This window comes from Tetranychus urticae, chromosome 3 (genome assembly GCF_039701765.1).
Source record: "Tetranychus urticae isolate SD_2017Ah chromosome 3, NJAU_TeUrti_SD_1.0, whole genome shotgun sequence".
Taxonomy (NCBI): domain Eukaryota; kingdom Metazoa; phylum Arthropoda; class Arachnida; order Trombidiformes; family Tetranychidae; genus Tetranychus; species Tetranychus urticae.
In genome coordinates this window covers 4979079-5006144 of record NC_142960.1, presented here as the reverse complement: position 1 = coordinate 5006144, position 27066 = coordinate 4979079, and the positions used below count along the sequence as shown (strand labels likewise).

General features: G+C 32.3%; 7 protein-coding genes, 1 non-coding gene and 1 pseudogene across 10 annotated transcripts; 6 read left to right on the top strand and 3 right to left on the bottom strand.

Annotated features, from left to right (window-relative positions):
* The first annotated feature begins 759 nt into the window (after window positions 1-759).
* LOC107371404 (sodium-dependent phosphate transport protein 2B-like) lies at window positions 760-8095 on the top strand. 2 transcript variants are annotated; one of them, XM_015939475.3, is made up of 9 exons: window positions 775-1486; window positions 2108-2380; window positions 2966-3036; window positions 3203-3442; window positions 5441-5513; window positions 5622-5748; window positions 5930-6159; window positions 6232-6879; window positions 7226-8095. In XM_015939475.3, the coding sequence occupies exons 1-8, from the start codon at window positions 1303-1305 to the stop codon at window positions 6873-6875; spliced, it is 1842 nt and encodes a 613-aa protein (XP_015794961.2). In that variant the 5' UTR covers window positions 775-1302; the 3' UTR covers window positions 6876-6879; window positions 7226-8095. The 2 variants fall into 2 exon arrangements, with proteins under 2 accessions (XP_015794960.2, XP_015794961.2); XM_015939474.3 differs by having other exon boundaries at window positions 760-1486; window positions 6232-8095.
* A 143-nt stretch (window positions 8096-8238) lies between these two features.
* Window positions 8239-13373, top strand: LOC107371407 (sodium-dependent phosphate transport protein 2B). Its single transcript, XM_015939478.3, has 9 exons — window positions 8239-8533; window positions 8871-9925; window positions 10063-10335; window positions 10546-10616; window positions 10775-11014; window positions 11141-11213; window positions 11320-11446; window positions 11580-11809; window positions 11882-13373. The coding sequence occupies exons 2-9, from the start codon at window positions 9889-9891 to the stop codon at window positions 12376-12378; spliced, it is 1548 nt and encodes a 515-aa protein (XP_015794964.2). The 5' UTR covers window positions 8239-8533; window positions 8871-9888; the 3' UTR covers window positions 12379-13373.
* Window positions 8872-9669, top strand: LOC149093218 (UDP-glucose 4-epimerase pseudogene; annotated as a pseudogene).
* A 744-nt stretch (window positions 13374-14117) lies between the features above and the next one.
* Window positions 14118-16369, top strand: LOC107371408 (UDP-galactose 4'-epimerase). Its single transcript, XM_015939479.3, has 3 exons — window positions 14118-14306; window positions 15016-15871; window positions 15956-16369. The coding sequence occupies exons 2-3, from the start codon at window positions 15017-15019 to the stop codon at window positions 16166-16168; spliced, it is 1068 nt and encodes a 355-aa protein (XP_015794965.2). The 5' UTR covers window positions 14118-14306; window position 15016; the 3' UTR covers window positions 16169-16369.
* Window positions 16370-16536: 167 nt separating this feature from the next.
* frtz (WD repeat-containing and planar cell polarity effector protein fritz) lies at window positions 16537-20302 on the top strand. The gene is made up of 3 exons (XM_015939878.3): window positions 16537-17391; window positions 17829-18168; window positions 18252-20302. The coding sequence occupies exons 1-3, from the start codon at window positions 16892-16894 to the stop codon at window positions 20118-20120; spliced, it is 2709 nt and encodes a 902-aa protein (XP_015795364.2). The 5' UTR covers window positions 16537-16891; the 3' UTR covers window positions 20121-20302.
* Window positions 18969-24495, bottom strand: LOC107371727 (uncharacterized). Its single transcript, XM_015939879.3, has 3 exons — window positions 24358-24495; window positions 21466-21696; window positions 18969-21406 (listed from the first exon to the last, which is right to left on the bottom strand). Exons 2-3 carry the CDS (start codon window positions 21496-21498, stop codon window positions 20300-20302), a joined length of 1140 nt encoding a protein of 379 aa, XP_015795365.2. The 5' UTR covers window positions 21499-21696; window positions 24358-24495; the 3' UTR covers window positions 18969-20299.
* LOC107371683 (calumenin-B) lies at window positions 22512-23961 on the top strand. Of its 2 annotated transcripts, XM_015939829.3 has the most exons (3): window positions 22512-22671; window positions 22754-23506; window positions 23586-23961. In XM_015939829.3, exons 2-3 carry the CDS (start codon window positions 22784-22786, stop codon window positions 23871-23873), a joined length of 1011 nt encoding a protein of 336 aa, XP_015795315.2. In that variant the 5' UTR covers window positions 22512-22671; window positions 22754-22783; the 3' UTR covers window positions 23874-23961. The 2 variants fall into 2 exon arrangements, with proteins under 2 accessions (XP_015795315.2, XP_089125573.1); XM_089269447.1 differs by having other exon boundaries at window positions 22512-23506.
* On the bottom strand, window positions 23995-26416 carry LOC149093217 (uncharacterized). Its single transcript, XM_089269448.1, has 6 exons — window positions 26308-26416; window positions 26053-26212; window positions 25643-25822; window positions 25399-25495; window positions 25118-25315; window positions 23995-25025 (listed from the first exon to the last, which is right to left on the bottom strand). The coding sequence occupies exons 3-5, from the start codon at window positions 25794-25796 to the stop codon at window positions 25231-25233; spliced, it is 336 nt and encodes a 111-aa protein (XP_089125574.1). The 5' UTR covers window positions 25797-25822; window positions 26053-26212; window positions 26308-26416; the 3' UTR covers window positions 23995-25025; window positions 25118-25230.
* Window positions 24008-24091, bottom strand: TRNAL-CAG (transfer RNA leucine (anticodon CAG)). Its single transcript has one exon. It is a non-coding gene; the product is annotated as a tRNA-Leu (tRNA).
* Window positions 26417-27066: the final 650 nt, after the last annotated feature.

The window sequence follows — 27066 nt, the reverse complement described above, 5'->3', positions numbered from 1 at the left end:
ACAATTATGGATGATTAACTTTATATGGGCAACCAGAAAATGAGCTTAAGTCAGAAGATAATCAGATGCTTGTTTTTAGATAAAGAGCTGAAATTTTTCATTCGCTGACAAAATGATTGATGAACAAAGATGGAACACTTTTTTCAATTAATCAAAGTTATCTCAATTTTGGTGAATGAAATTACGATTCAAACCAAGGCCTTGTTTAAACATTTTCACAAAAATTTTCTTGAAAAAATATTAAAGTAAAACCATGAAGAGGAACGAGAAAAAAGTCACTCACAGCAAATAATGAATCAAAACATCCATGTTTTTTTTTCATAACTGTCGGGTTTCCATTGACCAAGACAGGCTCCAAGTCCAGGCTAAAGAATAGACAGTTGATAAAATGTTGATTATCAATTCAATGAAAATAGTTCAATAGCAAATTCATCGTGACAATTAATGGTTACAGCAAATTTTAGGGTACAGATAGAAATGGAGAGAAAAATTAATAAAATTGATTCACTGACTTTCAATCTTTATTCATTAGTATCCAGTTTGTGAAATGTTTAACCAATAAAATTTCTGGTTTTAATTGAAAAATTTATTTGTTCCAAAAGCTCAGGATACTAAGGATTGGGTAAAGATTGGGTTAGGATAAGACAAAAAACGTTAAAATTGGATAGATTATGTAAAAAGGTCATCTGGTTATTGGTAAAGAGATAAGCCGAAAGATGGAGGGAAAATAAGCAGACAATGGCGACAGAATAAAAGTAATGTTGCTTTAATGGTTTCTATGAGTCGAATCCATAGCAAAAGTCGATTTTTTAGCTATCTTATGGTAAAACTAAATTTAGTTTTCCATGCTCTTGGTTTCTTGTTTGTCCTAATTTCTCTTCTTTTTGTTAGTTGTTAATTAACGCTATTTATTAATACTTTTGATTGTTTAAAATCTTTCACATCGATGTTATATTTATAATGGATGTTAAAAACTCATCGATATCCCATCTCGTTAACAAATCAACCACAATCATAACTATGTCTGGTCTCATGAAACATCAACAAGGACCATTAATACTTGATCTATGTTCAGATTTAACCGGTACCAAGTGATTCTTGCCTTTTTTTATCAACATTAAAAGGGTTAAAGATTAAAGAAACATTGGCTTCTTATTTGGATTTTATTTCACTGGTTAACTCACTCGTCTCAACATTTTAACCTTTGTGCTTTGTGATTAACCATTATTTTATTTATCTATTTGTGCATTGCTTTTTTTGATTGGTGTTTAAGGAGTCTAAAGGAGTTGAAAGGTTCACATTATGAATGATCCAATTACTCAGATTACACCTCCTCCGGAGTTTAAGGCGTTCAAATCTAATAGAGATGAATCAACTTGTGGTGATAATAATGTTCCAAGTCCAGTAAGTTCACCATATTCACCTACTCATACACCAGATCCATGGGAAATGCCTGTTACATATGAACATTCTACTCCTTGGAAAGGTAAGAATTGAAATAACCTTTTGTTCATTGAAAGTGTTTATTTTTTGAATGAATGTACATTGATTTTCTTTGAGATAGATATTGATTACCGGCTTTGTAATGACTTAAGGTGACTTCCATGTAATCTCAGTCCATCGAATCAAGATTATTTGTTGTATTGGAAGAAGATGAGAAGATGTAATGTCACACTACAGGGTTGACACAGTTAAATGAAAGGATTTTGAAACAAAGTCATGGGCTAAGTTTCGCTTTTTTCGATCAGACTTTTTGGTTTAAAGAAAATTTAATTACATCAAATTGCGCGGTAGCTATAAGTCCCACAATCACGATATGCATATCAAATGAAAAATAATTAATTAAATTTTCTTTAAATCAAAAAATCAAAACCTGGTCCATGACTTTATTTCTAAAACCTTTCATTTGAACTGTGTCAATCCTGTGCGTCATAGCGATATATTGAGATTTTTAATCTCAACAAATGGTTGATGGAAGTCACATTTAGTTGAAAGAAATGTATATAAATTGTTTTTATTTTAATATTTCTATTTTTTCCATGTTTCTCTTCACATTACTAATGATAACAATTGATTGATAAATCTTAAATGTTATCACATTCTATAGAATTGACTGCAAGTGGAAAATTTCGTCGAACCTTGATAATTTTACTGAAAATCATTTGTCTGCTGCTTCTGTTATATTCATTTATCACATCACTGGATTTTCTTGCCTCTGGTTTTCGATTACTTGGAGGTCGAGCAGCTGGATCTGTTTTCCATAATAATGAATTGCTTCGTAATCCAATTGTTGGTCTTATTATTGGAATATTGTTCACCGTTCTTGTCCAAAGCTCATCCACATCAACATCTATCGCAGTCACATTAGTTGCTGCAGAATGTAAGTGATTCAATTATTCTATCTCTTCATTTGGGATTAGGATTTTTCAACTTGAATCAACCATATGTTATTTTTAGCCTTTTTAGTTTATTTGTAATTTTTTAAAATCGTTTTATCGACTAAATTTTTTAATCAATTTGGGCGCTTATTAATAATTTGTGTGTTCTCTAGTCAATTTAATGTAAAAAAAGTTTCTACCTTAAGTCAATGTTCCATTTATTTTGAGGTTTAGAGTGTATATAATTTAGGTTAAGGATAGATTAAATACTGATTTGATTCTTGTGCCTCAGTTTTTTGGATTATATCCCACAGTGACAAATATCATAGTTGTTAAATTAATCTGAAAGAATCATTTCTTTTCTATGAGAGAACCTGTTAATATAATAATACAGCTGATTGACCCTATCATTTCAATTCTATCTCAGCTAATGAGATTGTCGCTCAAAAATTAGTCTTTAATCAAGTTACTGACCCTCTGAACTATCGATAATTCACAATGATTCCATGATTATCTAGAGAGACTTACAATTGATCCTGTTTTTCGCCCTGTCTCTGTTTTCTCCTCTCTTCTTATTCTTCTTACAGTGATAAGAGTGAAAGAAGCAATTCCTATTGTTATGGGGGCCAACATTGGAACTTCCATCACAAACACCATAGTAATTAACTAATTAATCTCTTTGATTCACAGAAACTGAACAAAATTTCTTTAAAATTTCTTTGTTTAATTATGTATAATATGAACCATTTCTTCATAACTTTCCTTCCTTCTTATCCATTTCTTTACCTTTTCTGTTGCCATCCTCACTTCATCTCAATTTTCAGGTTTCATTACTCCAATCTACCGATCGAAATGAATTTCGCCGTGCATTTGCCGCAGCTACAGTCCACGACATGTTCAATTGGCTAACCGTTATCGTCTTATTACCACTGGAAGTAACCACCGGCTATTTGGAAGTCACAACCAAAATTGCAGTCAGTTCAATAAAATGGGAAAAATCAAATTCAGCTTCCCCTGAATATCTCAAAAAATTAACTTCACCTTTCTCAAAATTGATTGTTCAGGTTAGTTGAACAAAGCTTGAAATTTCAAGATAATACATTTCCTTCATAAACATGTAATGCTATGCTAGAGATATCAACCTTAATTGATTGCGTCTAGACTCTAATGATTACTGTTGAATAACTTGAATAATGTTTTCAATATTTTTGCATCGTCTTACCTAATTATCAGCTGTTGTTGATCTAGTCACAAGATTAGCTTTTAAAATCTTATTTTGAATCAGTTTATCGAGTGTTCGCCAAATAGTTCCATCTGAATATTTCTATTGTTATCTAGTCAATTGTTGCCTCAGATTTTCACTCAGTAACTCAGTCACGACCTGTATTAAACTGCTCATAACTCATCTACTCATGATCAGGATCAATCTGCAATAGAAACTCTGAATTTCATCATTCTCGTTAATTTATATATTCTCGTTCATATACAGTAAAACCTCGGTTATTTTATACCTCAGTTATTTTATATTTTACATAGCGTGAACCTAGCAGCTAGGGAGCACAAAGTTTCTCCCCCTTCGGTCATTTACAAAGATTTATCCTAATTTTTTGTTACGCCATCTCTTGTTTTCTTAAAATACCCAGCATAACAAAAATATAAAATAACCGAGGTTTCACTGTATATAGCTTGACCAGAAATGTATTTCAAATTTATTCATTGCTAACAATTGACATTTTCAGAGGAAAAAATATCAATCAATTTTTCTACTCATTCACTCCAGACAATGTTATTAATAACCAGTAAATAATCAATCCCAATTAAATTGAACATTACAATTAGCCAACAATTTCAATATCAATAGATTAAAATTGGTAGCAATATTAATAATTAAAATGGACTCTAGCAATCATTAACTCACATTAACATTTAGATGCTCAACAATCGATTTTGATTTAGTCTTTATTATTAATACATTAATACAGTCACAAAAACAAAATCAACTTATCATGAACACTAATACTAATAGTATTATTATGTTATGTTATTGTTGTTGCATTTAACAGTAATCATTTCCCTGGCCTATTCAAATGACCTGATTCATGAAAAGATGAAAATATAATAAGAAAACCTTGTTTTCCCTGTCAAACTCATTGATGAAATTTATTGACTTTCACTTTTATTAATAGTTACTAAATTTGATTGGAACATATAAACTTAAATGGCGATCGATAATTTTATTTTGACATTATTATTCTGTTGAAAAAGACTTGAAATAATTGATAATTCAATGTTGAACCCAGTCTAGTTCAATTGAAAGGTGACATCAATATCGATCTCTATTTCAGCAAACATCAATAAAACCATCAAAAGGTTGATGATTAAAAAAGTAAATATTTTTCATCAACTCGATACTTTCATCCTCCTTAGAATCCACCTTTCATATCAATTTCATTCACATGATGAAAATCCGTGTATTTTTCCAAAATTTAAAGGTTATCATATTTTTAATATAATATTTCGCAAATTATTTTTAAACAAGGTTAAAAGAATCAGTTTGCTCTCAAGTGAAATTAGTATCAACAGGATAATATTTGCTTCTAAACTTACTGAAGAATCTGCAAGATTCAAAGATAAGTTTCCAATCCTTTTTCATTATTTGATACTCAATTCAATATACATTAGTATTGATCCATGGATGTCTTCAGTATCATGATCGTCATTTCCTCTCATTAATTATCATTGTAATTTCCTTCTCTATTTCGATCTGTTTTTACTTTGTATCAATTTGTTCAAATATCCAAGATCATTGGTTGCCTTTCATTCAGTCCAATCCAAATGATAATATTTCAATTCAAACTAAATAAGGAATACGATTCCATTGAGCAATTAATCAAATCTTTTGGACTTGATTGTTATCTTAAGCATACATTACTTACATTTGTAGCTTCTGTTCCTTTAAAAGCTTTACTTTCATTTTGGAATTGAATTTGCTGAATTAACATATGACATCAACATCTTATTTATAAACTGTAATTTGATTTTCATATTTTATTTCATTTCAGCTTGATAATAATGCAATTAAGGAGATTGCTGTTGGCAATTCATCAACTGTCGAATCGCTTCTGAAGAAAAATGGTTTGTCTATTTAATTGGCATTTAATTACATCTAATCAACACTTCATTATTTGTATTCATTTGTAAGATTTACTCATTTCTACTATTGCTATTTATTTATGTTTACAGGTAAAGCACTTATTAACTCGCTGCAGTTATCGGACAAAACTTCGGGTATCATATTGATTACCATTTCGTTGGTAATTTTATGCCTTTGTCTTATAAGCATTGTTAAGATACTGCATTCGATGTTAAAGTAAGTTAATTGTTTACTCTTGGCTTTCGTTTATTGCTGTCAAGTTAATTGTTTTAGCGTGCCAAGTAATGCTAATCAAATGACTTCACCTTATTTTGTAACTGTTTATCCAAGTCAGCAATTAATTTCTAAAACTTTGAATTTTACTTTAAAATTAATTGTATCTTTTGTCTTCTAACAGAGGTCGGATTGCTTTGCTAATCAAAAAATATGTCAATGCTGAATACAGATTACCTTGGTCAGTGTTGATTGATTACTTAGCATTATTGATGGGATGTATTTTAACCATATTGGTCCAAAGTAGTTCCATTTTTACTTCGGCGCTTACACCATTAGCTGGGATTGGAGTTATTTCAATCGAAAGAATCTATCCTTTAACATTAGGTTCAAATGTTGGTACAACTACAACAGGTCAGGACTTGTAGAGCCTATCAAATAGCTTAATTACAGTAAATTCTCATACTTATTGCTTTCTTTATTCAGGAATCTTGGCTGCATTAACGGCTGATGCTTCTGTACTGGATAATACCCTACAATTGGCATTTGCACATCTTTTTTTCAACATTACTGGAATCTTGTTATTTTATCCAATACCATGGATGAGATTCCCTATCAGACTAGCGAAAATTTTAGGCAACACAACAGCTAAATATCGTTGGTTTAGTATCGTTTATCTGTTAACAGTTTTCTTTCTGCTTCCTGTCTTCTTCTTTCTCGTCTCGCTGGCTGGTCCACTTACTTTTACAGTCGTATTTACTCTATTTATTGCTACAATTTCATCAATCATATTGATTAACCTTATGCAGTCTAAAAGGCCTAGTTGGCTGCCTTTGAAACTTCAAACATGGAACTGGCTGCCTCTTTGGATGCACTCGCTGGATCCTATGGATAGTTTTTTGATCAAATTGAGTGAAAGTATAAATTGTCTTTACTGTTGCATCCGACCGCAAAATCGCCACGATTCTTTAGCTTTGGGTTTACGAGCAAATCAATCACAGTTACATATGTTGGACAGTTCAAGGGGAGCCTCTGAGATTCATCTGTCAACTGGTTTCGATAATGTTACCTTTATCAATGTGAACGGACACAAATACACAGCTGTTAACAAAGATTCAACTCAATTATAGTATCGTAAGCTACCAGATTAATGTCGTAGTGGAATATTAGCACATTAATAGCATATTTTCGCTATTTATCGGATAGTTCAATTTCATATTGTTAAATTTTCTCAATAGACGAAAATTAATCAAAATGCTGCTACCCAATTTCGTGGGATTTACTCCGAATTTCACGAGCAAAATAGTTTGTTAATTTAGTTGATTAGTTGCAATCTTGACTAGGAGTTGAGCATGCATCTACTGACATTATCTGGTAGGTTATTGTATTAAAAATTATTCACTGTTGCTGCCTAAATTAACGTTTTCATCAATGTTAAAAACATCTCAATTCATTTTGGATATTTAATAATCTTTCACAGCCAGTTCAAATATAATTGGCTTCATCACTGAAACCGTAAAATACATGTATAACTAGTCCATCATTCACCAATTTTCTCATCATCTTTAAAAATAGGATTTTAGTCTCGTAATGTTCGTTTTGTGGGAAGCATATTCTTTCCACATCTTTCAAGTGCCTCTCACAAAAAAATATTCAATCGCAAACTGTTTTTTATTGTTATCATTGAATCAAAGCCGTTATATCAGCAACTTATTCTCAGATTCCTGATTTCATACAGACCCAAAGCAATCCATCTACTAAGGTCACCAATTCCATGAGGTTTCAGAATAATCGTTTTTGGGTTTATTTCAACTACAACAGACTGTCATTTGTAATGGACATAAAGACATGACGGATTTTTGTCTGAATGGTAAACAATTGAAATTTGGAATCAATCGCATTTTAAGCAGCTATTCAATCGTTTGCAGCTTTATAAATAATTAACGAAACGTTAAATGGACATTGTTGGAGTATTCAAAACCAGAAAAATCTTAAATTTTTATAGATTTGATTATCAACTGAGATTGAATATCATCTTTTTTAAATCAAATATTGCTACATGAAAACCGCTTCTCTTATTGATTTACATTATTCATATTATTTGATGGTTTCTTTTTCACATTCCAGATAATTATTATCATTTCGAGTTCAAGTCTATGAATGGATATAAAAGTGTTGGTACCAACTGAGTGGCTGTGATAGAACTGTTCAGCCTTGAATTTCATCAGATTTTTTTCCTTTTTTCTCATTAATCAATTATTAATTCAAATTATCTATCATTTTGAATTTAATTATTGCGAAAAAATTCAATAAATAACCGACAATTTGTTGGTCCATTGTTTTTGTTTCACTTTCATCGCGTTCCCAATTGATTCTTTAATTGATCAGTGATCAATTCAACCACAATGAAAAAATGATCAAACTTGATTCTCAACCTCGGTTTTTATCTACAAAGAACAATAAATAATTATCGATATCATGATAGTTTTATCAGAATAACAATTAAAACCAGGTAGACTTTAAATATCTAACTGTGTTGTAAACTTAATTTGTTGCAGATAAAGATTAGTTATTAATTGCATAACTCATTTGAAAAAGGCGCAATAAGACATCCCGGGTCCAAGACAACTCTAGAGTTTAGAGTTACCTTAGTTACTTAACCAGATGCCTAGTTGATGACCGCAATTGACTTAATTTGTAAACAAATTTGTTTGTTCGGTTAATTCTGTAATTCTTATAAATTGATTCAGTTCTCATCTCTTCGTTTTGTTTTGACAACATCAACTATGTAAGTTATTAAGCTATTATTATTTCAACATTTGAACCTTCTGATTATTATAATTAGTTGATCATCGTCAGTCATAAAATAAGATTAATTAAGTGAGTGTAAAGTGTAAAGAATGAGCTATACGGGTTGACAGCGAACTGAGTGCAACTCAACACTCTAACATATTATCAAAATGAATTAGTTTAAACTTTTAATTGAATATTTAAGAATCATCAAAGTAATTCTTTTAAGTTTCTATCTTGCGATCTTTGGGTTTTCGGTCCAGCATAATATTTTATAACTAATCTACATTTCTTGCTAATTTTATTTCTTATTTATTCATTGCTTGTTTCGATAGAATGTCTCAAGTTATTTTAGTTACTGGTGGAGCTGGCTTCATTGGAAGTCACTGTGTTTTGACGCTTCTCGAATCTAATTATGAGATAATCGTTATGGATAACTTATCCAATGCAATATGTACTGAAGTTAATCAAAATGGTTTACCAGAAAGTCTGAGAAGAATTGAATTGATAACATCCAAGAAAATTCAATTTTACAATACAGATTTATTGGACGCAAGAGGAATCGCACAAATTTTCAGGGATCATAAAATAAGTGCTGTAATACACTTTACTGGACTGAAAGCTGTTGGTGAATCCATGGTTAAGCCTCTCGAGTATTATGAAAACAACGTGGCCGGAACAATTAATTTGCTTAAAGTTATGCGAGAATATAATGTGAAAAATTTAATCTTTTCGTCTTCTGCTACTGTTTACGGTTTACCTCAATATCTTCCCATTGATGAAAATCATCCAACTGGCTCTACGATTACAAATCCTTATGGCAGAACTAAGTTTGTTATTGAACGAATACTCGAGGATTTGTCTAATAGTGAAAAGGATTGGTGCATTGTATCCCTTCGTTACTTCAATCCAATTGGTGCTCATGAATTAGGAGAGATTGGAGAGGACCCACTAGGGATTCCGAATAATGCCTTCGAGAAAGCTAAAGTTCCTTATGAAATCGTTGCTCGCAGCCCTGGAGATATTGATGCCATGTTTGCAGATAATCGAAAGGCACTTGAACTTTCCAACCCTTTAGTAATGGCTACCATTCAATGGAATCTTCGAGTGGCTTTGTTAGGCTTGCAATTATAATTCAACATAGAGGGATATGAAAGCTTTCTGTCCACTTATCCTGATGAGTAAGAAAATCATTTTCTTATCTTTAGTTGATTCTTTAGCTTACTGTTTTGCTTCTTGCTTTGCTTTCATCTGTTTGGTAGCTTCTCAAGCTTATCTGACATTTCTTAGCTTCTAGACTTCAGTCCATTTAGTTCACCATATTCACCGACTAGAACTCCAGATTCATAGGAAATGCCTGTTACCTATGAACATTCTACTCCTTGGAAAGGTAAGAATTGAAAAAACCTTTTGTTTCGTGAAAGCGTGAATTTTTTGAATGTATACGCATTCATTTTCAATGTTTCTCTTCACATTACTAATGATAACAATCGATTGATAAATCTTAAATATTATCACATTCTATAGAACTGACTGCAAGGGGGAAATTTCGTCGAACCTTGAAGGTTCTACTGAAAATCATTTGTCTGCTGCTTCTGTTATTTTCATTTATCACATCACTGGATTTTCTTAGCTCTGGTTTTCGATTGCTTGGAGGTCGAGCAGCTGGATCTGTTTTCCATAATAATAAATTGCTTCGTAATCCAATTGTTGGTCTTATTATTGGAATATTGTTCACCGTTCTTGTCCAAAGCTCATCCGCATCAACATCTATCGCAGTCACATTAGTTGCTGCAGAATGTAAGTGATTCAATTATTCTATCTCTTGTTCATTTGGGATTAGGATTTTCAACTTGAATCAACCATATGTTATTTTTAGCCTTTTTAGTTAATTTGCAATTCGAACTATCGATAATTCACAATAATTCCATGATTATCTAGAGAGACTTACAATTGATCCTGTTTTTCGCCCTGTCTCTGTTTTCTCCTCTCTTCTTATTCTTCTTACAGTGATAAGAGTGAAAGAAGCAATTCCTTTTATTATGGGGGCCAACATTGGAACTTCCATCACAAACACCATTGTAATTAACTAATTAATCTCTTTGATTCACAGAAACTGAACAAAATATCTCTGCAATTTGCTTGTTTAATTATTATAATGCATAATATTAACCATTTCCTTCCTTCTTATCAATTTCTTTATCTTTCTTTGTCATCCTCGTTTCATCTCAATTTTCAGGTTTCATTATTCCATTCTACCGATCGAAATGAATTTCGCCGTGCATTTGCCGCAGCTACAGTCCACGACATGTTTAACTGGCTAACCGTTATCGTCTTATTACCACTGGAAGTAACCACCGGCTATTTGGAAGTCACAACCAAAATTGTAGTCAGTTCATTAAAATGGGAAAAATCAAATACAACTTCCCCTGAATATCTCAAAAAATTAACTTCACCCTTCTCAAAATTGATTGTTCAGGTTAGTTGAACAAATCTTGCCTGCATATTCCAAGATAATAAATTTCCTTCATAAACATGTAATACATATGACATCAACATCTTATTTATAAACTGTAATCTGATTTTCATATTTATTTCATTTCAGCTTGATAATAATGCAATTATGGAGATTGCTATTGGGAATTCATCAAATAGTGAATCGCTTCTGAAGAAAGATGGTTTGTCTATCTAATTGAAATTTAATTACATCTAAACGTCACTTCATTATTTAAACCCATTTGTAAGATTTACTCATTTCTACTAACAATGTTTTTATGTTTACAGGTAAAGCACTTATTAACTCGCTGCAGTTATCGGACAAAACTTCGGGTATCATATTGATTACCATTTCGTTGGTAATTTTATGCTTTTGTCTTATAAGCATTGTTAAGATACTGCATTCGATGTTAAAGTAAGTAAATTGTTTACTCTTGGCTTTCGTTTATTGCTGTCAAGTTAATTGTTTTAACATGCCAAGTAATGTTAATTAAATGACTTCACCTTATTTTGTAACTGTTTACCCAAGTGTTTTGTCTTTCTTACAGAGGTCGAATTGCTTTGCTAATAAAAAAATATGGAAATGCTAAATACAAATTACCTTGGTCAATGTTGATTGATTACTCAGCATTATTAATGGGATGTATTTTAACCATATTGGTCCAAAGTAGCTCCATTTTTACTTCGGCGCTTACACCATTAGCTGGGATTGGAGTTATTTCAATCGAAAGAATGTATCCTTTAACATTAGGTTCAAATGTTGGTACAACTACAACAGGTCAGGACTTGTAGATCCTATTAAATCGCTTAATTCCAGTAAATTCTCATACTTATTGCTTTCTATATTCAGGAATCTTGGCTGCATTAACGGCTGATGCTTCCGTACTGGATAATACCCTACAATTGGCATTTGCACACCTTTTTTTCAACATTACTGGAATCTTGTTATTTTATCCAATACCATGGATGAGATTCCCTATCAGACTAGCGAAAATTTTAGGCAACACAACAGCTAAATATCGTTGGTTTAGTATCGTTTATCTGTTAACAGTTTTCTTTCTGCTTCCTATCTTCTTCTTTCTCGTCTCGCTGGCTGGTCCACTTACTTTTGCAGTTGTATTTACTCTATTTCTTGCTACAATTTCATCAATCATGCTTATCAATATTATGCAGTCTAGAAGGCCTAGTTGGTTGCCTTTAAAACTTCGAACATGGAACTGGCTGCCTCTTTGGATGCACTCGTTGGATCCTATGGATAGTTTTTTGATCAAATTAAGGGAAAATATAAATTTTCTTTACTGTTGCAAACCGCACTCAGGCAACAGTCCGACCGCGAAATCGACATGATTCTTTAGCTTTGGGTTTACGAGCAAATCAATCACAGTTACATATGTTGGACAGTTCAAGGGGAGCCTCTGAGATTCATCTGTCAACTGGTTTCGATAATGTTACCTTTATCAATGTGAACGGACACAAATACACAGCTGTTAACAAAGATTCAACTCAATTATAGTATCGTAAGCTACCAGATTAATGCTGTAGTGAAATATTATCACATAAATATCAGATTTATCGGATAGCTCTATTTCATGTTGTTAAAGTTTGTCTAATACACGAAAATTAATCTTGATTTTCGGTACTACTTGATTTCTTGGGATTTTATTTAAAATTTTTACGAGCAGAAATCAAATATTGTTTGTAAATATAGTAGATTAGCTCCAATCTTGACTAGGAGTTGAGCATGCATCTACTGACATTATCTGGTAGGTTATTGTATAAAAAATTATTTCACTGTTGCTGACTAAATTAACGTTTTTTATCGATTTTAAAAACATCGCATTTCATTTTGGATTTTGATTTTTGTTTGAATAGTAAACAATAGGAATTCTGGAATCATTCGCATCTTTAAGCAGCTATTCAATCGTTTGCAGCTTTATAAATGATTAACGAAACGTTAAATGGACATTGTTGGAGTATTCAAAACCAGAAAAATCTTAAATTTTTATAGATTTGATTATCAACTGAGATTGAATATCATCTTTTTTAAATCAAATATTGCTACATGAAAACCGCTTCTCTTAAATTGATTTACATTATTCATATTATTTGATGGTTTCTTTTTCACATTCCAGAGCATTATTATCATTTCGAGTTCAAGTCTATGAATGGATATAAAAGTGTTGGTACCAACTGAGTGGCTGTGATAGAACTGTTCAGCCTTGAATTTCATCAGATTTTTTTCCTTTTTTTCTCATTAATCAATTATCAATTCAAATTATTTATCACTTTGAATTTAATTATTGCGAAAAAATTCAATAAATAACCGACAATTTGTTGGTCCATTGTTTTTGTTTCACTTTCATCGCGTTCCCAATTGATTCCTTATTTGATCAATAATCAATTCAACCACAATGATTCTCAACCTTGGTTTTTATCTACAAAGAACAATAAATAATTATCGATATCATGATAGTTTTATCAGAATAACAGTTAAAACCAGACAGACTTTAAATAGCTAACTGTGCATTGTAAACTTAATTTGTTGTATTTTATTGCATGATTGAATATTCCTCTGAATCTTAATCAATCTTTTCAAGTAGTCCAGTGTTATATCTAAATAATAAATCAATTAAACATTTCATGCAAAGATTTTTTCACCTTGAATTGTGGTGAAAAAAATGTTGCAAATTCACCTTAAGTCCCAGATTAATTATCATCATACATAACTCATTTGAAAAAGGCGCAATAAGACATCCCGGGTCCAAGACAACTCTAGAGTTTAGAGTTACCTTAGTTACTTAACCAGATGCCAAGTTGATTTTCGCAATTAACTTAATTTATGAACAATTTTGTTTGTTTAGTTAATTGTGTAATTCTTATAAATTGATTCAGTAACAAAATTAGAGTAAGTAAATTTGATTTTACCCTTTGGACTTAATCCTAGTAATTGTCATCATTTCATCTCCCTCAACCCTTAACTCCCTTGTACAAAATCAGTGTAAACAATAGATGGCGACAGAAATTTGTTACTGGATGAACCTTTATAGTTTTAATTTTATTATGATCAAGAAAATTTATCTTGACGCTTTGTCATTAATACTGTGTGTTTCGTGCCCTTCTATCTCCTGCGATATTAACCTAGGAAAAATATCCTAGCCGGATTTATCATCTGATATTTGAATTGTTACCATTCTCTTCGTTTTCTTTGACAACATCAACTAAATTATTGATTTAACCATTGGACGTTCATTGAACATTGACTAAATCCGTTTTAGGTAAGTGACTAACTTATTATTATTTCAACATTTGAACCTTCTGATTATTATAATTAGTTGATCATCGTCAGTCATAAAATAAGATTAATTAAGTGAGTGTAAAGTGGGAAAAATGAGCTATACGAGTTGACAGCGAACTGAGTAAAACTCACCACTCTAACATTTTATCAAGACAAATTGCTAATTGTTCATTTTCACTATCAAGTAATTTAATGTTTAGTGCAACAGATTTTTTAGATTAATAGCTATTGATGACAACTTCATTCACTATAATTTCGTCACAGTATTTTACATCAACATTCGACGAGTTGACAGATTTAGTCAACGTGCAGGTGGCGTTGATATTAGGAATTTATTATAATTCAATTTGATTTAAACTTATAATTTGATACAAAATATGACCATCATCGATATCAAGGTGATCCATCCGTCATTTCAACATTTTCCCTCTTCACTTATCTCTATGCTTTTAGAATCAATCATTCTTTCAAGGTTTCAATAGACGTACTTATGGATGAGTGCAAAAGTAAAACTTATTCTGATATTTTTTTAATTCGTTTGAACTTTCATTTAAATATTTCCAGAATAGCCATCAAAGTAATTCTTTCTAGTTTCTATCTTTCGATTTTTCGATCAGCATATTATTTTATAACTAATCTACATTTCTTGCTAATTTTATTTCTTATTTATACATTGTTTGTTTCAATAGAATGTCTCAAGTTATTTTAGTTACTGGTGGAGCTGGCTTCATTGGAAGTCACTGTGTTTTGACGCTTCTCGAATCTAATTACGAGATAATCGTTATGGATAACTTATCCAATGCAATATGTACTGAAGTTAATCAAAATGGTTTACCAGAAAGTCTGAGAAGAATTGAATTGATAACATCCAAGAAAATTCAATTTTACAATACAGATTTGTTGGACGCAAGAGGAATCGTACAAATTTTCAGGGATCATAAAATAAGTGCTGTAATACACTTTGCTGGACTGAAAGCTGTTGGTGAATCCATGGTTAAGCCTCTCGAGTATTATGAAAACAACGTGGCCGGAACAATTAATTTGCTTAAAGTTATGCGAGAATATAATGTGAAAAATTTAATCTTTTCGTCTTCTGCTACTGTTTACGGTTTACCTCAATATCTTCCGATTGATGAAAATCATCCAACTGGCTCTACGATTACAAATCCTTATGGTAGAACCAAGTTTGTTATTGAACGAATACTCGAGGATTTGTCTAATAGTGAAAAGGATTGGTGCATTGTATCCCTTCGTTACTTCAATCCAATTGGTGCTCATGAATCAGGAGAGATTGGAGAGGACCCACAAGGAATTCCAAATAACTTGATGCCTTTCATCTCTCAAGTTGCTGTTGGTCGTAGGCCCAAACTCCAAGTATTTGGTGATGATTTTAAAACCAAAGATGGTACTGGGGTCAGGGACTACATACATGTCATAGACCTTGCCCGAGGCCATGTAATTGCCTTAGATAAAGTTTTTCTAAATAAATGGTCCGGTTTCAAGGTTTTCAACCTCGGTAATGGTTGTGGACTTTCAGTGTTAGAGGTAAATGCCCTTTAAATTGATTGACATTCCGGTAAAACTTCCGATAAAATTTCATTTCAACTTTCTTTTTATTCAATTTCACAGGTTATTGATGCCTTCGAGAAAGCTAATGGTGTGAAAGTTCCTTATGAAATCGTTGCTCGCAGGCCTGGAGATGTTGATGCCATGTTTGCAGATAATCGAAAAGCACTTGAGGTATTAGGATGGAAACCACACTACAGTATTACCGATATGTGTAAACATACATGGAAATGGCAATCCAAAAATCCAAGAGGTTATCGGTCTGAAGATATGTAAAAGCCTTTTACAGTCAAATAGAGCACGATTCTGTTTCAAATTTTATTTTTTAATAACTATTGAATATATTGTGATAAAATGATGATGCACCGAAAAAATGTTTTAAGTTTTTTAGTTAACTTATAAAATTATAACATATATTACGAATTTATGCAATAAAACAACGTGCATTCAATCTCTAGAGAGGTTATAAAATTGAAATGGTTCATTTGATTTTTTACATTATTCTTGATTTAGTAAAATTCACATTAATTAAAAGACACAATTTATGATAAATTTCAATTGACGTTGAATTGAAATTTGACAATCTCATTTAGTAGTAATCCAGTACACTAGATGTTAGCACTGATTTATAAACAACTTGTTTCCCTAAAACAAGTTTAGGGAAATAAATGCAAAACAAATGACAAAGATTGAACTCTTAGTTCTGTTTAATTTTGAAACTGTTTTCTTCTTGAATGAATCTATTTTCATTTCTGTTTTTTATGATAATGTCCTGAATACATTAAATACACTGGTATTCTTGATTAAACCAGTGTTGTTAATCCAGTTAATAGTGAAAATATTGAAAGATTAAGAATATACGGGAGTCCGTCGGCTCATTCTTTATGCGCAACACATCTATGAGTGTTGATCTTCACTTTTTATTATGAAGTTTTGATGTAGGTTAAATTGTTTCAATCGTTTACCTACTCTTGAGAGAATAATTTGTCTTAATTTATAATGTTCAATTTGGGATCGTTTAAGTTATTCTCACCTGATTCAATCTCTAAGGATTTGAGTTCAAGTGATTATGCAAAAACTGAGAAACGTTTGAAAGAGTTGTCAAGTTTTTTGGGTCTCAACAACAAACAAAGTTGGTCATCACAATTAACTTCTCGGGTTATTCCTTCAACTTTAAATTCTGTTCCAGCATCAACAACATCTGGATTAAACCATCAACATATCTTGAATAGCCATCAAAGTAGTCATTTCCATCCAGTTTTCACATCAAATGATTCTGTCGAGAGAATTGTATCCATTCATTGGAATGATGTTTACAAGTCACTCGTTGTTGTCCTTTCAAATGGCCTGATAGCCTCTTGTTTTTTCCACCCTTCATATCTAAATTGTATAAATTATATTTATCTGGATAAGTATCTCATTGGAAAAATCAAGACGGAATATATGGTTGATTTTATTTTCGATAATAGAATGATCATCATATCCTACACTAATCCAAGGTTTGTTTATCAATTATTAATATCAACTAACTTTTTCGAGACCTTTTGCTTAGCACAAATCCAATTGATCTGATATTCTCACACATGCACTATTTATTGAAAATATACATTTCATTTACTATTCAGTAATCTTATCCAGCTTTTCATTTATAAATAGATCGCTTGTATGTAAAATTTTCTGAGACCTTTTAGTTTATCAATTATTACTCATGCTAGTATTTAGTCTTGTAAATTAATTAACTAGAGCTTAACTGGTACACAAGCAATAAATATTCAATGAGAGATTTATTATATTACAGATTACTTCCTTCTTCATCTTGGTTTCATTTTCAAACGGAATCATACTTCCTTATAAAGCTATTTTACTTTGATTTCTAATTGAAGCTTACCTACTATTTATTCATTTATTAAAATTTCATCAATTTATTAAAATACAGGATAACATGCATTCTTTTGGACGATGGAAAGCGTAATAAGAGTTGGACTTCTCGCAAACGGAAATTATTCAAATTGAAATCACAAAATGTAAAAATAATTGAACACGAGCTAGATATAAACTGTGGTAGACGTGCTGAACGACACTTACTCAAAAGTGAAATAAAAAATGACGATGAAGATCTTTTACTCGTTTGGTGGCAAAATGGATCCAATACAATCTGTCCCTGGTCGTCCCCAATCACATCAAATAAAGATTTCTGTAACATCTTAATCTACAACATTATTCATAACTCATTCGACCTGGTTGGATATGCATCCATCCTAAACGATATTCTCAAGGTAACTTTCACATAAAATAGTCACTTTCAAGATTCATATAAATAATGAAAATGATTTAATCAACTCATCTATTCTTTCTTTAGATTTGCTTCTGTAAACGACGAATAAACAGACTGATGACAGTTGAAAGTGATGGTGACCACGGCTCTATCCTGTTCAGAGAATACCAGATAAATTTTATTGACGAATGCTATGTTATTGAAATGGTCGAATCAATTCAACTAGCAGTTCCTTGTCAAGTTGTTAAAGCTGATATCAACTTTGACCTAAACAAAGTTATACTCCTTTGTGAGGATCGAAGTGTCTTAGTCTACAGTATTGATCAAAATTCTATTCGTTATTTTCAAGCTCCAATTAATGCTATAGACCTGGTCAATAGTCCATCTGATTCTTATTTTATCATGTCTGACTCGTTTGGCCAAATAATGATGTATGATTATGGTCTACATGTAATGCCAGCCAATTATGATGATCTCTTTTTACGAGAAGCTTTCACAGGACTCAGCGAACTCAAGTTTCTGAACAATTCTCTTGTTTGCTTACGATTCATGGATGATCCCAATCTCATGCTAATTGTTTTACCCAACAACCTAGATTACATTGGACTTATACGATCATATGTCAAACACGATTACATCAATGAGGCTATAGAAAATGTTCAACTACTCAATTGGAATTTAAATTCTTATCTCGCCTACTCTTCTCTCAATATCATCTTTAACCATCTGCTGAAGACTCCTTTAAATACCATCAAAGAATCTCAATTACAAGAAGCTCTTGCCACATTTTTCATTCCAAAAATACCTATAGCTGAAGACATCATAGAAGAGTATCAATATGAAATGCATTGTATTGCCAAAAGATTTTTTTATCATCTCTACCGTTACTCATGCCTTGAAAAAGCATTTATGCTTGCTTTGGATTTAAAAAGTCGCCATTTATTCCTTCTTCTTTACAAAATCGCCAAAGAACGAGGAAATGAAAAGCTTGCTGAAGTTTCATTGACTAATGCTCACAAATTCAATCACTCATCTAATACAAACAATTGTGCCAAAAATGAGCCAACAAAAGAATTGCCTAACTCAAATCATCCAAGAACAGTGACTGAATCCTGTTTATTTGCAACCGACTCATCTTTGAACCAACAAAATCAATTGATCAACAATAATAATCAAACCAACAATTATCATTTTGATGATAACTTACAAGCACAATCAAATGTAAATTTACTAACCAATAATAGTAACGAAAATTATCATTACCAATTAACTCACCAACAGTTGACAACTTTTAAACCTGTTCGCAAGGATCAATCGTCCACTCATGAACCCATACCAATGTACTCATCACCTCGAAAACGTGGTGAATTAGCCACAAACAAAGTATCAAAAGCTGGAATTATCAATCCAAAGATTGAGAACCCACTAAATTATCAGCTGCCAGATACTGAATGCAACTCATTTCAACCTATTCATTCTCAACCTGACCATGGATCTTCATCCTATCAATCTGACCAATCTTCAACGGAAACGTATAAACTATTTGTTCCTCCTCCATTACCACCAGTTTGTAAAGATAAACCTCAGATCCTAATGACACCGCCACCTCTACCTCCCAAAATTAAGAATAGAGACAAAGTTAAGTCACAATTTGAAAATCAATTGGAAGCTAACAATTTCATTTATGAGGCCAAAGCATACAGTGATTTATCTGAAACAAGAGACTCTAACCATATGGGAAAAATGATGTCCAGAGATATCCAGGATAATCCTTCCTCAACTCCAACTGAATATCAAATCAATCAGACTATTAAAGCCAACAACGAATCTATGAACTCAATGATACCTGAAAGTGAAAAACAAAATGTCCCCTTACAAATCAATCATCTCATGAAAAGCCATGTGAATAATGATAATCCGAAAATTGAATGCATACATTATGGTCTTGTTTAAATAAGAATCTCACTTTAATATAATTCAATAATATGTAAATATAACTTTTGCTAAAAATGCAATATTTTTCATTATAAATATTCAACTCCATAGGCCTTTTACACATATGATTTGAATCCAAGAAAATTCAAATCAATTTATTAAATCTAACTCAACGTCATATTATAAATTGAGATCATTTACACTTTGGATATTTTAATTTGTTCAATCGGTAAATCATCTTTACCATTTTTTCGAGACAAATAGCTCCAAAGCAGCTGAGGAATATGTTCACCGTCGATTGTTGTTTCTTCAGCTTCTTTTTTCTCATCATCTTCAAGTTTCTTCTTTTGCTTGTTTGACTTCTTCTTTTTTCTTTTCTTTTTCTCTTTCTTGCTCTTTTTATTTGACGATTGGTCCTCATCAGAATCCTCATCCTCCTTGGTTTCATCTTTCTTCTCACCCTTATTTGGAGACTTGCGAATTTTCTTCCTGACAACATTTCGCTTCTGCTGCGTGTCTTCCCATTCTTCTTTATGGTATGCGTCCTGTTTAGCATGGCCTCTGTCTTCAATCCAATCAACTGCCGTTAACTCACCATTTTTACCTTTGAATATTTTCTTGATTACATATCTTCCTGGTTTTGCTTTTACAGGAGTATCATCGCCTTCATCAGCACTATCGTCATCTTCGTCGTTATCAACCTTCTTCTGTTTCTTTCTCTTTTTGGCATTTTGTTCTAAAATGGAAAGGATTTCTTGTTCATCAGTTAAAGCCGCATTTTCGTCCTCAGAGTCATCTTGCAAGATGTATCCACTACTGCCGTCAATACTCGGACTTTCATTTTCACTTTTGATGCTTTCCTTCAGGATGAAACTGGTTCCTTGATCTTCTCCACCTCGATAAACAGCAATCGCTTCATTTGGTGACTGATTATCCCTTAGCTTGGTCTTTTTGCGTCTTACATTATTATTTCGCTTTGGACGTATCTCGGAATCATCATCAATTAAATGAAACGAATGAAGGATCGTTTTGGCAATTGACTCTCCAAGGTTGTCATACGATGGATTGGCTTTTTGAAAAAACTGGGATGTTTCTATGGTTGATAACTGAGGTGGTGATAATGTCTGATGTGAACTGAGTAAACTTGGACTAATCAAAAAATTTACTGGTGCTTCAGGAACATAAGGTCCATTGGAAAGGCCGTTGAGGGGCACTCGAGTTGACAATACTCCTTGGTTCAATGTGATGTTATTTATGGTTAATGATATTACAATTAATACAAATCCTTTCGTGTAAAAGACGAGCTGAGGAGATATTGGAAATAATTATCAAATTAGAACAATTGAATAAAGAAAAGTCTTACCTTACTTAATGGTGATGTGGAATCTGAGATCATTTAGGAAACAAGAAGAGCAAAGAGGATATTCCAAGTTGCTTCACAATTTAAAATTTGAATATTATCATCAAGTTACTTCAACAGATTGTCATTAACAAATGAGTCGATTTCCAATTTAACTCTTTGCTTTACACCTTTTTACATTTGCTTTCCAGTGTGAAAAAATACAGATTAAATTGATGAATCTTGATTTAATTGCTTCATTAAATAAGACACCATTTTTTAACGTAATTTTCAATAACAATCAGGACATCAGGATGGTAATCATTGCCAGTATAATGAGTGTAAATTAAAAAAAGAACCAAGAAAATTAATAATAGAACAGCACAAACAAAAAGGATTGACTCTTAATCGTTGATCAGACAATTAAACGGGTTTTGGTGCTGTGCTAACACAAATGATATTGGCTCGATTTGAATGTTCACCAATTCGCAGACAATATCACCGGAAATGTAAAATTTGGTAGTTTTTCATTGATCAGTCGATTAATTTGAAGTTTAGTAGATCACTTTGATCTGTCCCATCTTTTGATTGAAAATTAAACGCTTTCTGCTCATGACGATGGTTCGTTTTGCAAGTTCATGAATGAAAATCGCAGTCTAATTTGCTGTAATTCAAAGGCTGTTGCATCAAAACTCACAAATTCAAATAAGCTGTTGAATTGACTAATAGTGAATCATAATTAACAACTCAAACAGAAACGTTTTGAAGCTAACAAGAGATGAAAACATTAAATTGTAAATGTGCATTTACATACATTTATTTGTAACTTGAAAACAAAATGATGAAGAATGAATTAAATTAAAATAATGCATCTAAACGTCTATTAACTATGATTTGAATTTCAAATTGTTGCTTTGCTAAACTTGTATCAAAATTGGTCTTTTTAGTTACTATTAACCCTGTCATGTATACTTGAACAGTATGTCTTTCTAGATTGGAGTTGAACTTGAATCTAGTCTAACAAGTCTGAAGAAGGCTTCCCCTGTACAACTTTCCATTGTTGACGTAGCTAGGTTTAACAGATTGTTTGTTTATCTTGAGAACTAAAATCTTTACATTCTAATTGTGATTGAAATATTGTGTTAATTAAATATCAGATTATATATTTTTGTGCAATAATTTAAACAACTAGTTACCCAAATAATAGTGTTTATAAAATACCAAGTTTATGTAGGTTCTTTCAATTAAATTATTCTTTATAAGTGAATCGTTCTAAACCTTTGGTTTTATCCTCTATTTGTTTTTTTTCAAGATTTTTGTTATATCTTACAAAATATCAAACATGATTCGCCCGGTGTTGATGTTGGTCCATTCATCGTTTATTTTATTCGTGATTTTTAATTTTGTTTATCATGTTGGAGCTACCAGTAAACCAGGAGATGATGAGAGTTTACACGAGAGTCAAATACCTGCGCCAACATCTGATGAATTTCAACAGCAGCCAACCCCAGAAGAGATTCAATCCGAGTTGGTTCGTTTGTACAGTAAATATGATGAAAACAGTGATAAACAGTTGAGCGTTGAAGAGGTGAAGAAATGGCTGGATGAAATTCACCTGGAAATAACACAGGAGAATCTGGACAGACAATGGGCTTATTATGAACCGGTAACTCAAGAGGTGCACAGCTGGCATGAATATGAACCAGTCGAGATGGAGGTATTAGATTGGGAAAAATACAAGAACAAAACATTCACCGAGGAAATGAGGATCGAATCATATGGTGACGAACAGGGTAATGCAGTTTGGGAAACTATGTTAAACCGAGCTCAGAAACGATGGGAAGTTGCTGATGCCAATAATGACACCATATTAACTAAAGATGAATTCAAAGATTTCATGTGGCCAGAGGAATCTTCATCAGATGCTGTAAAACAAAGACTTGTCGAGGAAGGCCTAGAAGACATGGACAGCGATGGAGACAAATTAATCAACATGGAAGAATACCTTAAACATTTAATAACAATAACACCAGAAGCTGATCGTGTTGATCCTGAATGGACTGAAGTATGTTACTAAATGAAAATCTTAATCTTTCAAATTTTATTCACACCTTGTTTTATTTCTCTCCCATCACCCATTTTAGGTTCAAAAAAATCATTTCCACTCATATTTAGATAAAGATAAAGATGGATCCTTGAACCCTAAAGAGCTTGAATATTGGTTAACAATTCAAACCGATAGACATAACGAAGAAGCAGCCCGACTTGTGGCATCATCAGATGAAAATAAAGACCAAGTGCTATCGGTTGATGAAATAAAGGAAGGTTACAACAACTTTTTCACCCTCATTTCCCCCAAATTTTGGAATAAATACTATCCAGATGAGCAATTATACGGACCAAGTACAAGTGCATCTCATGATGAACTTTAACAAACATGAATCTCAAAATTTCAACCTTTGTACTCTTTTTTATACTCCAAGTATTTCAAATAAACCGTCCGGTTAATCATCAATGAAACCCAATGAAAAGTATATAACAAAATATGTAAAAAAAATAATCTAATTGTCAGAAGTGGGATTCGAACCCACGCCAGATAAATCTGACTGCGACCTGAACGCAGCGCCTTAGACCACTCGGCCATCCTGACACGCTAACATCAAGTTTGCCTTGTGATTTTTTATCCAAATTAAATAGTGATTAATAATTTAGTTAATTTTTTGATTTTGTGATATTATTATAGAGTTAAGTGTGAGGATCATTTTGGTGTATAAATTATATCCTAAAATACAACAATTAATTTGTAAATTGTGATTGAAAAAATGGCTACCCCTTCAACTCACGTGGCTTCACCTGACGATGTGGTCAAAGAGTTAAGGTCAAAGAAAAGTATGGAGCAGACTGTACTTGACTTACCGAAAAATATTCAACAACAATTAAAGCTGATGAAGAAGATGATTACGACTTCTGAAGGTATCCTTGGTCCAATTAAAAGTAAAGATGCAACTCCAGTTTCATTTGATGATGCCCATGCCATGGTCAAAATGTTAAAGGTTGCCATGCGGTTAATGGAAATAAGGACTGTGGAGAAGGAGAAACAGACCATCGATAAGCTTCTTACTGGTATTACTGGAGAAATCGAGAAAGAGGTTGCTAAAAGCTTGGAATCAATTAAAGAAACAATTAAAACTACTGTCTCTGAAAATTGTAAAAGTGATAATACCAAAAGAAGCTATTCCGACATTGTCAAACAGGCTGTTCACTCTACACCAGCCAAGAAAAAGGGCGCCAACAGGGAGCGAGTCATATTTATCAAACCAAGTGACAAGAAGAGAATAATGAAAGGCTCAGCAATATTAAAGAAAATACAAGAGATTCTTAAAGGCCATTACAACCTTTCTTTCGATTTGATTAAAGAGAAAGAAAATTGTGTGCTGATGATCGGTAATGAAGTCCGGGATACTGAAGCAATGAAATCAATGATTGGTAAAAGTCATCCGGATTTGGTAGCTGAACATCCAAAAAAGAAAAATCCAAGAATCATGATAAGAAATATCAACAAGAAAGAACTCTTTGATAAAGACCTGGAAGACAATGAGATTCTCGATCTTATAATCAAGCAGAACAAATGGGATGAATTGAACAAAGATAAAGATGATGGTATAAAGTTACTTACAGGTTTCAATACGACAAATTACAACAAGAGACAAGTAAGGAATCTGGTGCTATCAATACCTGGAACAATAAGAGATTCTTTGGCAACAAATGATGGTAAAATTAAAGTTAACTTTAAGATGATGAAAATTGAAGATACCTGGAATCTCCCAATTTGTACCAATTGTTTATCTCATTCTGGTGATCATCGGTCGAAAACCTGTGAAGGTAATACAAGATGTAAAAGATGTGGAGATCATCACAAAGAAAGTGAATGCCAAAGAGTAAAACCAATATGTTTACATTGTAAAGAAGCAAAATTCAACTATGATCATCATTGTATGTCCAGAGATTGTCCTTTCATCCAAATGGAAATTGAACGAGCCATGAGTGTTACTGACTATGAATATAAACAAATTTATTAATATGAAAATCAAGCAAATTAATTTAGCTGGTTCAAGAATAGCAACACATGAATTAGAAATCCATTTGGAAGGAAAAACAGATGATATTTTTATCATATCTGAACAAAACGAATCGTACTTACCTATTTTGAGCGTACAAGGAGTAAATATTATTTCTTGCGGTCGAAGTGCAATAGTAACAAAACAACCGATCATCAAACTTTGGAATGCAAATATGAAAGAAACAACAGTTGGCATGATCAAAACAACAACATCCGAATTGGTTATCATATCCATCTATTTACCACCAAGCCTAACAAAGCCTGAATACGAAAAAGAAGTTGAGAAACTTGGACAATTATTAGTGAGACAGAAGTCAAAATATGTTGTACTTGGAGGCGATGTTAACTCAACACACATTGCCTGGTCATTCAAACTAGCAGATCAAAGTTGCAACAACAAAGCGAACGACAAAGGAAATATTTTGTATTCCACTTTGTTAACAAATGGCATAAAAGTAATTAAATGTCCAACAGACGCAAATTTTACTTACACGAGTAGACGAAACAAAGATGCTGATGGAAATTTTATTGTGTCCTGGATAGATCTTGTATCTTGTAACCCAAATTGTTCCCAATTCGTGAGATACATCAATACTCGAGATTGGCCAGAAAGTGATCATAGAGTTACCACCATTGAAGTTGACTTACCATCTAAAAAACAAGAGCAAATGAAAATTGACCTTAGCAAGTTCTTTGAATTGATAAGTAAATGGCAACCGCCAAATATTTTGAACAACTTTACTAACCAAAAGCAACTGGATCAACTCTGTCAACAATTGATAGATGACTTGAAACAGATGCAAGAAAGATCAAAAAGACCACGAACCAGCAATAACAAACCATGGTGGAATAAAAATCTAGATAGAGAAAGAAAAGAAATGGTCAAGCTGAAAAAGAAAATTGGATCAACAAGTGGAACGATTAAAGAAATACTGATAAACAAATATGTGGAAATAAAGAAAAAATTCAAGCTTTCTCTGAATCAAGAGAAAAGTCAGTTCGACAAAGCAATGATCAGTCAACATGCTTCCAATCCATGGAAATTGATTAATCGAATTGTGCCAAGGAGCTGCAAACAAATTGGTAACGATGAGAAAAGTTTTTGGACAATAACTGAGAAATTTAAAGAGGATTGCCAATCAAAGATGACAACATTGAATTATTCAAACGCAATCTCAATTGTTGACAAGAAGATTTCCAACTATACTCTAGAAGAACATGTAACAAAAGAAGAACTCTTATATTTGATCAGAAAAGTGAAGGATAATGTATCAAGTGGTTATGAGGTGGTAAATTGTAAGATTAGCAAAAAGACGATGATGGACAAAATTGAATTTTTCACCTCATTATTCAATCACATCTTGAGCTGTGGCCATTTTCCAACTCCATGGAAGATTGGTAAAGGGGTTTTTATCCCGAAAGCAAATCCAGAAAAAGCAAGATTGATTCACATTCAATGTTTTTATGGGAAAGTCTTGGAACAATATATAAAAGATAAATTGTTA